The 12,638-nt window shown below is 39.4% G+C and overlaps 1 protein-coding gene across 3 annotated transcripts in view; it reads right to left on the bottom strand.

The window, feature by feature from the left end:
* Positions 1-2,114: 2,114 nt before the first annotated feature.
* The window catches only part of znf618 (zinc finger protein 618), a 65,585-nt gene continuing 55,061 nt past the window's right edge, over positions 2,115-12,638 (bottom strand). For 2 of the 3 annotated variants that reach the window (XM_056458868.1, XM_056458869.1), the window contains exons 9-13: positions 11,650-11,742; positions 8,790-8,834; positions 8,412-8,489; positions 6,599-6,721; positions 2,115-6,147 (exon numbers count right to left, since the gene is read on the bottom strand). In XM_056458868.1, the coding sequence (XP_056314843.1) occupies positions 4,616-6,147; positions 6,599-6,721; positions 8,412-8,489; positions 8,790-8,834; positions 11,650-11,742 (1,871 nt within the window). In that variant the 3' untranslated portion in view covers positions 2,115-4,615. The remainder of the gene's footprint in view (positions 6,148-6,598; positions 6,722-8,411; positions 8,490-8,789; positions 8,835-11,649; positions 11,743-12,638) is intronic. The other variant, XM_056458870.1, reaches the window with a different exon arrangement.

Genomic DNA, 12,638 nt, shown 5'->3' with positions numbered 1-12,638 from the left:
GTGGATTTCGTATGAGTGACGGGTTGATCTTGCATTTGTGAAAGTGAAAACAAACCAAAAGGAGTCCTCATATCTTGCTTGTTTGAGGATATTTTATTCACACAGCACATACTACAGGAGTAGATAGGTTCTGAGAACAGCGCAGTGTAACTACTGACAGTCGATAAGGAGAGAAAAACTCTATCAGTCATGTTTAGAAAAATAGTGTTGTTAAAAAAGTATAAATTAGACCTACAGCTGAAACAACTCAATGCACAAAATCAGAAGAAGAAGGGGGAAAAAAATGCCTGTCAAAGACAAATGTAGGCTGACTATAACGGGGAAAACAAATCCTTCTCAAACAAACAGAACGAGTGATATCAATAACTGTTGTACATCCATAAATAGTTGTGATTAAAACAGTGTTTTATACTTTCAGAGATTAGTTATCCGTCAACACGACCTGCTGCCCAAGAGCATTTTAAACCAGTTTTCACGTTTCTCCAGAAAAGTACACATTCGTCCAGAAAACCAAAGAAATAAAGGAGACAGTCAGAAAAAAAGAGAATCAAATAAAACCTTCATGAAGTCTGAGATAGTTATAGACTGAGTTTATCAAAATAGTTGAAATGCTTGATTAGAAAACAGAGGTAAGATGTTCGGAGACTCTTTGCAAAGACAGATTTCTGAGACACTTCTGCCCTCTTGTGGTTACAGAGAAAGACGGCAAAAATTCAACAGCAGCTGTTTTTTTTTTTCTATTTCTGGGTCAGGGTTAGCAAAGTGGTTTTTACATATGAACATTTCAGCACATGCTAGCCTGCATCTTCATCTGTGTTTTTGGGCTATGTGAGATAATACCTAGTCCGATCAACATGCGTCCCTGGAATTTTTTCTCTTCAGATCAGTTTTGTATGTGATCTTAATCTCAATTCAAGAGTTCACACTGGAGCGAAATACGGTTGTTATTCCTTTAATGAGGGCTCGTTTTTGGGTTGATTAAAAAAAAAAAAAAAAGTTCAACTGCATATTTACTATCTTAACAGGAACGGTGCTCGAAATTTTGCATCAATTTACTTTAGTTAAGAGGAAGAAAGACAACAGAAATCTTCATACACTGTTAATGAGTTTTGTAGATTACACAGTATTTAACTGTAATATGAACATTATTTTACTCTGGGAGAGTTATTCAGTACGTTACTGTATTTTAACGTTGCATTATTGTGAAACTTACTGTATATTTTACATTAAAATTATACATGCAATACTGCAAATGAATAAACAGATAAATGGTGCTGTAAATGTAAATACAGTATTTTTGCTGTAATTGATTTACAGTAAGTTATTGCACTTAACCACTTAAAATGACACAGTATTTAACTGATCTGTATTTTACTGTAGGAAACTCACGCAGTATGTTACTTTATTTTAAAGTTGCACTGTGAATCTTACATTAAAGATACTATACTATGGGACAGTTGCTAAGGTGCTGTAAGCGGTTGCTAGGGGGTGGCTAGAGGGTTGAAATGTCATCAGTGATCGGCAGATTGGTGGTCTGAGTTAAATGAGCCCAAACTTAAGTCTGTATGACAGTCTGGCGCAAAGTTATGAGGTTACAAAGTTTGGTCCAATATTAAGTCAATGGGACTTTTACGAATTTTCCGGGACAGTTTTCAGAAAACTAAGTCGGATCAGTTGGAAAAGATATAGCAACTTAATTCAGTATAGGTTGAAGGTTTGGAGTTGGTTTGATGGTTCTAGTATGAACGGTCTAGAAGGAGATGCGTTCTTAAAATAGTCTAAGAAGAAGAAGACGAAAGAATAACAAGCTTATGTAGCATGACAGTATGTCGCGTTCTCAAGCCACCATAATAATTCTCATTATAATTAACCAGGGGCGTAGCAACCGGGGGGCATGGGAGGATACGTCCCCCTCACTTTTAGAGACAGACCATTTAGAAACAGGGGATTAAAAATTATATGAATGTATAATCTCATATAGCTGTCCCCCCCACTTTTAAAATGTCCGCTACGCCCCTGTAATAAACATTTTACCATTATTGTGAGGGGTAGGTTTAGGGTAGACATCTATAAAATACAATTGACGGGTAATTTAATAAATAACAAATAATTATCGTTATAATTACAGTTTTTACATTATTGTGAGGGTTAGGTTTAGGTAGATGTTAATAAAATACAATTTAATGGGAAATATAATAAATAATGTAAATCATTCTCGATATAATTAACGTTTATTCATTACTGTGATGGGTAGGTTTAGGGTTTATGTAGGGGTAAAATACAGCTAATAAGTATGATAAGCCCTAAACGGGTCATAACAGACAAATTTAACATGTTAATAGCAGGTGGAAACATTGAACAAAAGACCTAAAAGGACTAAAATTGATACCACATCCAGGCAGTGGCAATTAAAAGCATTAAGAAAACCCCTAGCGCCTCTATCAAAGGTGATTTTATTGAGTTTAATTGCACAACATGATGCGTCTTTGGTCACTAATCTTTGGTAAGACACCAAATAGAGGTTTAAACTGTTGTCATCTTTCCTCACAATCAAGAGACGCAAATAAAATGCACTTTGGTCGTCGTGGTCAAACATTACAGTCCAAAATAGTGTTTGGGATTAGCAACCGTATTTACGAACAAGTGTGACTCGAGTGTTCTAGTAGCTACAACAGCAGAGGAGTAGTTAGTCCCTGAAGTTACTATACCCTACACACTTTCTGTCCCGATAAAAGCGATGCCACCGTTTTATATAACCTGAGAGGTCGACAACCTGAAGCGCACGCCTCACGCTGAACCCATTTCAGTGATTTGATAGACGACTTGTGTTCCCACAGCACATTTAACTCTCAAAATCAAGTGGTGACTGCAGCATGTTTAGGAGTTAACCATTGCAGAGCAGTTGTCACTCATTCATAATCGATTGAGCATGAACAGAACCTTATTTAGCATTCAAAACAGGACCGACGACTGTATTCTGCCGTTGTGTGAATGTAGATCTCTGCCACTTTATTAAAGATAAAAAAAATCTTATATTGTCTGCATGCATAATCTGTATAATCACACAAAGATGTTCAAGGCATTACAAGACAAACTATAGAATACTAAATCACATCTTTCCTTGGAAAAACTACTGCAAAATACTCTTGAAGATCGTTTATTTTTAGCATGGAAGTGAAAATCGTTGCGTCCGCTCGTGTACTAGAACCATTTAGAAAATAAAAACGGTTGTTTCAAAGGCAGTGGAAATTCGTGAGGGCGAAACGGTTACGAGGAAGCATGAACGTTATGAGATTAAAAACTACAAACCTGTTTGGCAATGGCAATTATTCACAATGACAAACTACTTTTGAAAAGATACTTTGGTCCTAATCTAGGCGATGTTTTCTCTAGTTAATGTTACCGCTAATCTAATTACCTGCTGCAGATAAATGAGGAACGTAACGCTAAGAGAAATCCAGTGCATAAATAATGAAAGATGTTTAGCTTTATCCTCTTAAAAATGCATTCAAACGATAATGCAATTAGCTGCCTCTGTTCAAAGAGGTTTGTACTGAGACAGTGAGAGACAGTCAGTTTCTGCGTTTCATAGCCCTATTCCCACATTTCAGAAACAAGATCAGGAGAGGAAACGAAAAGGGAAAGAAAATCAGATCCACTGGAACCACAACTCATCACGTCATTCCTATATACCTCCGTAACCCAATAGAATCGGGGATCCAATCTCAGGGTTTAAGTGGCTGTTGCAGGTATTGCAGACTGTATTGTAGGAGGAAATGATCCCAGCGAGCTGTAACGAAAACAAAAAGGCTGCTACAAAAGGTGCAAGGCATCAAAGTTAGCTTGAGAGTATAACTTCTGCTACGTAACATTTATTGCAACGTTATTGTGAGAACTGATAAAAAAGGTCAAATAAATAACTGTAAAACCATTTACTTGTGTTTGTGTGTGTGTGTGTGAGAGACCCAAGTTTAAATTTGAGTTCTGCTGGCCTTAAACTCCTGAGTCCGAACAAGAGCTTAACGCACTCAAACCGGTTAACTGAGATTACTCAAACCAGGGCCCGTCTGAGACTTACACCGCTGAGAAACCGCTAAAGAGAGGTATCCTTCACCTGTCACAGCAAAGAGTGTTTGTGTGGTTTTCATAAAGGCGTAATTGCAAAAAAAATGGCTTTTCTAAGTACCCCGTTTGATTTCTTCGCTAGACGGACAGTGTGCCGTCTGTAATTTCAAGAATCCACCGACTTGATTTTTAGATGGGTTCCACAGAAAGAGAAGAGGGATGGATGAACCACATACTGATTAAAACACATCACAAATTTTTAAGCGGTAGTTCAACTGAAACATCGAAGTTTACATCCGTGTCCTCGAACCGACTGCAATTTTTTCCAATCGAGTTGCACTGTTGCCGTTCCCAAATGCCGAGATGTGGTCTGAAGGGGTGTTTGTGGATTAGTTGTCAAATGTACCTTTCCTTTGTAAATCCCGTGCCTCGCTTGATAGACACTTACGGTAAAACTGAATTTTTGGAAGGGGTATAGAGAAGTGACGGTACTGCTTCAAAAAGTCCCTAATTCAAACAGTCTATGGTGCCATGAAAGCCCTGAGCCAACTCAAGCAAAATTACTCTTGAGGAAGACCAGTTTGTTCATCTCCTCCACAGTGACCTGCTGCTTCCTTTTCATGGCTAAGGTCTGCTCGCAGATGCTCATGCACTCTCCGTGCACAGCCACTGCAGGCACAGCCAACAACCACAGCGCTAACCGGGACAGCCGCGGGTACCTGTCCATGACCGAGCTCCAGTACTGCAGCAGATCACCTGTGCCGCTGAAGAGCGGTTCTCCGAGGTACTGGAACAGCTCTTTTCGTACCTGCGGTTCCTCTGCGTCACAAGATGGCCGGTCCAATCCGCAGTCCAGACGGCCTCGCTTGGGGGCCGATGGCCCCTCGCCATCCCGCTCGTCCACAGACGCTCCTGCAGACCCGCCGCTTCCCAAATCCCGCATACTAGCAGCCATATCACACACCCGTGAGATGATCTCCTCATGCTGGTACGCGGGAACAGGACGCAGCTTCAGCTGTGGGTCCAGGATCATGGCCACCTGATGGACACGCTCCACCTTGAAGTTCTCTTTCAGGGCTTCCAGGAAGTAGTGGCAGAGCTTGCTGCCCGCACCCGCTTCGCCAGCTTTGGAGGTGAACAGTTTTTCGAGACGGAGGTAGACAGGAAGGACGTTCTGGAGTGTGGGGCAGCGTTCCACACTCAGCTCCAGGGCTGCTTGTCTCAGCGGTGCCAGCAAACACGCCAGTGTCCCCAGCAGATGCTTGTTCAGACCCTGCAGAAGAGGAACAGTGCTCTTCGAACGGCCGTACGCTTCACAGGTGGCTTCGAAGTTCTCGTGAACCTTCAACAAGGCCTCGGCGACTGCATCCCAGCATGGTGGAGCGGCAGGATCTTCTGCGGTTTTTCCTTCATGATTGAAGCTGGTTGTAGCAGCGATGTCGCGACAGGTTGCCAGAAGCTCCCCTAATTCGTGAAGGCCTCGTGCTTGCAGGCTGCGGCGCCCAAGAACAGCTTGAACCGTGGCTGTTAGAGAACAACCTGCGCAGCGGAGGCAGATTCCTGTGCGACCGCAGAAGGTCAGTGAAGACAAACGTGGTTCTGTGACGTAGACGGTGCGGATTTCAGACATGACAAACTCTGAGAGAACATTCTGGACCCAGTGGTGAATCTGCTCAGGACTTTCCCTTAATGAGGCCTCCTTGAGTCCTAGAACGTAGCGACGGAGTCGCACACCCTCGACTTGATAGGCTGTTAGCAAATAGCAAGAGTCTGGTCCAACAGTCTGCGAGTGGCAGGTCACAGCAATGCCCAAGGAGGAGTTGGAGCCCAGGGCGCAGGTGACCTTCACTTTGACCTGATTGTACATGCGGGGGAGCTGTTTTAATGCCAGTGAGCTCATATCTCCCAGAGCTTCCCGTATGGAGTAAGCTCCGTTGCGGGATCCTGTGTCCACCAGCGTCTGCGCCAGCTTCAGGAAGTCTTTGCTGCTGAGAACGCCAAGAAGGCCGAGGTCGACACACATCACTCGCAGCAAACGCTCTGCCACTTGTTGCCTCTCCTTTTCTGGGAGTAATCTGTTCTCTGCAAAAGTGGAAGCAGGCAAGTTAATTTAGTTACACGTTTTCTGGGTTATAAGGGTTGCATTTTATATTATAATCAAGACAAAAATGCCATACATGTCCTCTTTATATGCCTGGTGTATACGTCACATTAAGGTAGAGAACCTTGACAGGACACGTGTGACAGTTTTGCCTTTGATCAAATGTTCAATTCTTAAAACTACAGAATCTTAAAAGTACAGAAGTCAACCATGATTCCCAAATAAGTAAAGGGGTCATATGATGCTACTTTTTATTCAATGCAATTTAAGTCTCTGGTGCCCCCACAACGTCTCTCTAATGTTTCAGCTCGAAATACCCTCCAGATCATTTTTAATTATTATTGTTATTATTGTGTATAATTTTAATATAAAGTATATAAGAAACCGGTTAGACTAACTGAGTTTTGGTAATGCTGGTAGGAAATAACTCACGGAAAGATGGCATGTGGTTCCTCTGTTGTGCCGGCGGTGGAGATTTCCACAACTGCTCCTGTGTGCCCGCCGGTGCTGGGCAAGGTTTTGGAGAGTCTTCTTTAACATGGTTCTCATTATCAGCTAAAAGGAGATTAAAACAGAAGGAAAGAATGACAACACATTATGTTTTTAAGGAAATAAAGTGGATGTATTCAATGAAACCCAACAAGACAAATGCAGATGTGAAAACAACTTAAAATTGACAATGATCTATTAAGATCTACAAAAAAAAGTGTAAAGATTTTTTTGTGAATGTAAAGCCAAATAATTTAAGATAGCATGATATTTGCTACACTACCTGACAAAAGTCTTGTCGCCTATCCAAGTTTTAGGAACAACAAATAATAACTTGACTTCTAGTTTGGTATCAGAAGTGGCTTATATGAAAAGCAAAGGCCTCTAGATGACGCTTATTTGAGCACAATAAAATATGATCATGGCTTTATTTTGAATTATTTCATTAGGACAGTAAGGTCTGACTCTGCTTAGACCAAAGTCTGGTCACTGAACCTTCAATAATGTCCAGTATAGAATATGTGGTCATGCTGCAGTGGAAACAGAATGAATATTGTGTCTGACTCCATCATGAGCTTGGAGGACTGCATCCATACATCTCTGCAATGACTCAAATCACTGATTAATAAAGTCATCTGGAATGGCAAAGAAAGCATTCTTGCAGGACTCCCAGAGTTCATCAAGATCCTTTGGATTCATCTTTAATGCCTCCATCTTACCCCAGACATGCTCAATAATGTTCATGTCTGGTGACTGGGCTGGCCAATCCTGGAGCACCTTGACCTTTTTTGCTTTCAGGAGCTTTGATGTGGAGGCTGAAGTATGAGAAGGAGCGCTATCCTGCTGGAGAATTCACCCTCTCCTGTGGTTTGTAATGTAATGGGCAGCACAAATATCTTGATACCTCAGGCTGTTGATGTTGCCATCCATCTCTCGCACACCCCATTACTCAATGTAACCTCAAACCATGATTTCTCTTTCCTCAAACTTGACTGATTTCTGTGTGAATCTTGGGTCCATGCAGGTTCCAGTAGGTGTTCTGCAGTATTTGTGATGATTGGGATGCAGTTCAACAGATGATTTATCGGAAAAATCTGCCAATTTTCCAAATGATCGACTAGAAGTCAAGTTGTTATTTGGATAGACGACAAGACTTTTGTCAGGTAGTGTAGACTTCTGAAGTGACTGACAATCAAGTAAATGATCAATGCATGCATACAAAAATTGCATCAAATACAGCAAATAATTAGTGTAATCTCTCTATAGTGTTTCATATATAGATTTTAGTATAAGAGTATTGCTTAATAAAAGCTTGATGTGACATAAGAGTGAGTAAATGGTGAATTTAAAATTGTCAGTGAACTATTCCTTGTAGGTTTTTGATAACAGTGGGAATCCTGTCAAACAAAAGGAGGAGTAAAATGTCAACATCGTGAACAAATGAATGACAGGCAATCAAGTTTGCTGGAGTTTTTATGGAATCGTGGAGGCGTCGATTTCAATGCGCGTCTGTGACTAAGTGATGAGTAAAAATGTTAACTGATAAGACGAAGTGAAAAAATAATGCATAAGATAGAAAATATCTACGATATGCAGCGCTCACATGATGTGGTCTGTAAAAATAAAGAGATGTGCCGTTCGCATTGAACTGTAACCCAAGTGGTGATGCACAGAATTAATGCAAGCAAAACAGAGCGAGTCCGACTTTTGGATGAGCTCACGGCTGAAAATGTCGTCATTTTCTGGGCTCACTCACCAGCATGGGACTGCATGTGCTCCAGGAGGTTGTTGTAGAACTGGAACTGAATTCCACAGGCTCCACACGTGTAGGTTTCTGGAACACAACGTCCAGTTTCTCTCAGAACACAGCAATGTTCTTATAACAGAGCGAAACCGGCTATAGCCTCACATCAGAGCACTACATACAGCTAGCTAATCTGGGTCAGGCTTATTTTTAATGTATTTTATTTTAAACGTAAGGTTTGAAAGCCATGCAAATGGCACAAAAAATGGGCATGAGTGAAGTCATTCATGATTTACAGAAGCTAAAAATAAAGAAATAAAGGAGATGGAGTATATGGAACGTGATATCAGGTGAAAATGAAAAGGTGTATATGGTTTTCACTATACATACTCTGAGGGCTGGGGAGGGATGTGTAAGTCCGGCTGTTTGGAGTATCTGAAAGACAAATTATTCATTTTTAATGATAAGCGGAGTTACATTCACATGCACAGCACTTTGGAGGAAAATTCTTGAAATTTATACAAATGTAGGCCATTTATGTTGCACTTAACTCTTGATTATATTTGATACACAAATTTAGGTCACAGTTATCAAAACTAAATGATAACTTAATGATAAACTAAAAAAAGCAACGCACTGATTATATAAATATGTTTAAACAACAGTTCTGTCTGGTTCTCAAATCTGATTGGCTGATAGCCGTGTGATATTCTGCGATAACAGCACTCCTACAGCCTCTTCACTCTTGTGTATTACTCCGCCCACATAGTGACAGCAGATCAATAAACTCACTACAGTTTAGCAAATATTGCAGCTGTTGGACAACATAATGTACTTTTGAGGCTTTTTATAGATGAGAATGTCATTGTTTAAAGTACAACTACGCAGTTTATTTATAAGGATAGTGCCTATTTTAAATATTTATAATTTTGGGGATTCAGCACATCAGTGGCCATCAGCCTGTCATACTGAGCAGAGCAAAGACGGTTGATGTTCCAACCACAAGATGGCGACAGAGAATGAATAATAAGTCCTTGGGGGTGAAAAACTCAGCATAAATTTCTAACTACAGCTGAACAAATCATTATAAAACAGTGATCATTTATATGTTGTAGTGCCGTATTTACAACATAGCAATCTGCTAGTGTTTGCTTTGGTTTTTCAGGGTTAATTACTTAGATCTCCTGATTGCAACAGAGAAATACTGGGAAATTTCTGTAGACTGATGGCATTTCATGCTGTTCAGCCTTATAATCTTAAAATATGAGCAAAATCACCTGTTCTGTCATCACTTTAGACATTACGCTAGAGAATCATTCAAACACTAGCTCTAAAGTGACATTAGTGAATGAGCAGAGGTTTCTGCTGTTCTGATATCAGCAGCAGATGTGAAAGTAGTTCCTTGTACAAAAGGGTTTTTGAGACTTTCTTTCTTTTATCAACACGATTATGCTGTCGCACTGTTGTTTAAACGCAATATCCCACTCATAGCAGTGCGATATGGCTGTTTATCGTCACTGGTGGGACACTAAGACACTCGGCCTGCAGCCTCTAGCCAACGCTCGCCTCTCACCAGTGCCGACGTACAGCCTATATATAGGTACATCTAACTAAAGACCTAAATATGTAATAATAAATGAAAAAAAAATCATGCATTTAAGAATTAAGATCAACTGTTGAGTCATAAAGTGAAGGTGGTATTGACACGCATCAAGTACATTTTTATTAAGATTTCACAGACGTTATCTTAACTTTGAACACATATAGATATTATATCTGTATATCCACTAAATTGCATAACTACAGCTGAATTACAATCTTCTCTCTATTAAACAACACCTGGCAGATATATTTTTTAAACAATTTTAAAAATCATGGCTAATAACTGATGTCAACTATGTTAAATTTAGGTTTTTACCACCACAAGAACGAGCTACTCCGAGCTTAATTTGTAAATTGCGAGATCCTGGAACAGATCGGGGTTAAGGATCTGGGGAGGCGGGGTGGAGTTTGGGTGTGGCTGACGAAAGTGAAAAGTGTGAGGGTGGGAAAGTGAAGAGATCAGATTTCAGAGGTGCTGGATCCCGATCCGGCTTGTTCCGGCACAAATTAAGCCCTGCAGCTACTCCATTTGAGGCATTCAAATATGATGTATCACATTAAAAAAATTTATTTTGTTTCAGAATAGGGGGCGACGCAGTGGCGCAGTAGGTAGTGTTGTCACCTTACAGTAAGAAGGTCGCTGGTTTGAGCCTCAGCTGGGTCAGTTGGCGTTTCTGTGTGGAGTTTGCATGTTCTCACTGCGTGGGATTCCTCCGGGTGCTCCGGTTCCCCCACAGTCCAAAGATGTGCGGTACAGGTGAATTGGGAAGACTAAATTGTCCGTAGTGTATGAGTGTGAGTGAGTGTGTATGGATAAGTTGGCGGATCATTCCGCTGTGGCGACCCCGGATTAATAAAAGGACCGAAAAGCAAATAAATGAATGTATGAATGTTTCAGAATATCAGGCTTTGCATGGTTGTAATATTTTAATTTAGATACAGTGATGACACTGACCCATGTTGTGCGAAGTGCAATGAATTGTTCTACCGTTATGTTTACACGTGTTCCTTTAAATCTTCCATGTGCGAGTGGAACAAAAAGAAAAAACAATATGAAGTAGGAACAGGCTCTCGTATCTGTGTTTTGTTGTGTTTTCTCAGCTGTAGTGCACTTACGAGCTAAAATACTGAAGGCCATTGCAGCTTTGATCAAACCCATTTACTCTGACCCTTGTGCCTCAACACTTCAAGCTCATGTTTAAATAAAATAAAAATAAACAAATGATAATACTATCCTGAACTCCAGATGAAAATAATGGACTAGTCCATCAAATGGTGTGCTGTGTTTTGATTTTAATGGCATATTTCTGTGCATATTGTTTTATTAATTTGTAAACAATGTAATGGAAATGAATAATAGAGCAGCACTGGTTATCTTGGATTGAACTGAAACACATAACCAGAATAAACAGTCCTATAAAATTTACATACAAACAGGTTATAAACAGGTCATAAAAGGGTTTGTATTTAGATTTAGAAACAAAAATTTGGTAAAACAATAAATAAAAACTAAGCCAATCAAAAAAAGTTGAATATGTGGCCTTTTAGAGACACATCCACAATTAAAATTACAGAGAAAAAGGCAACACGGCCACCCATATGAAGCATATCAATGGTGAAAGATTTGAGAGATTTCCATGTCACTCACCGCTGGAGTTGTGGGAATTGTTGATGTCTACACGGCTGGGCTGGCCAGACTGAGCAGACAGTTTCCCTTCCAATTTAAGGCCAAAAGTTCCCTCTACAATGCAAGAAACCCAATGAAAACCATTTAAATAATACACATCAGTCAAAGTTGAGAAATAACAATAAATGTATATACAGCAGAAGTCAAAATTATTCGCCCTCCTGTGTTTAATTTTTTTATTTTTCAGATATTTCCCAGTTTAACAGATTCAGGAATTTTTAACAGTATTTCCTATATTATTTTATCCTCTGAAGAAAAGTCTTATTTGTTTTATTTCGGCTAGAATAAAAGCAGATTTAATAGTTTTTAAGCAATTTTAAGGTCAATATTATTAGCCCCCTCAAGCAATGTTTGTTTTGGATTGTCTACAGTACAAACCACTGTTATACAATGACTTGCCTAATTACCCTAACTTTAACCTAATTTATTTATTTATTTATTTATTTATTGCCACATCAGCAACTTATGGCTATTTCGTGGAAAAATGGATATACATAAAATATTACATGATAAAAGCAAATTCATATTACAATAAAAAGTTAGGATAGAAATAAATAAAATTAAGTTAAGTATGATTTTTCAGTTCAATTTTTTCTTAATAATATAAGATTCTTCCTGGTGGTGCCTCTTTAAAACTGTCCATCACAGTACTCTCCTTAAAAAAAATTGTCTAATGGCATTCAAACTTCCCAATTCCAACAAAATATGTTTCATTGTGAATATTTACATTTAGGTGGGTCTTTGTTATTGAGTAAATACAAATGAGATGCAATTCGACATCTAGTATAGACAGTTTGATCATGCCTGGTCTCAAAATTATAATTTGCAATGTATATTTCATTTATTTTCAGGTTAATTTCATGTAATTTATTATTTATGCAGTTGTCCCTTTCTCTTTGCCACATTTCATTTATATGCACAAATTAGTTGTAGGTTTCAAGTCCTCAGAA

The sequence above is a fragment of the Danio aesculapii genome, chromosome 5 (assembly GCF_903798145.1).
Source record: "Danio aesculapii chromosome 5, fDanAes4.1, whole genome shotgun sequence".
In the NCBI taxonomy this organism is placed as follows: Eukaryota; Metazoa; Chordata; class Actinopteri; order Cypriniformes; family Danionidae; genus Danio; species Danio aesculapii.
This window is presented reverse-complemented; position numbering and strand designations above follow the sequence as displayed.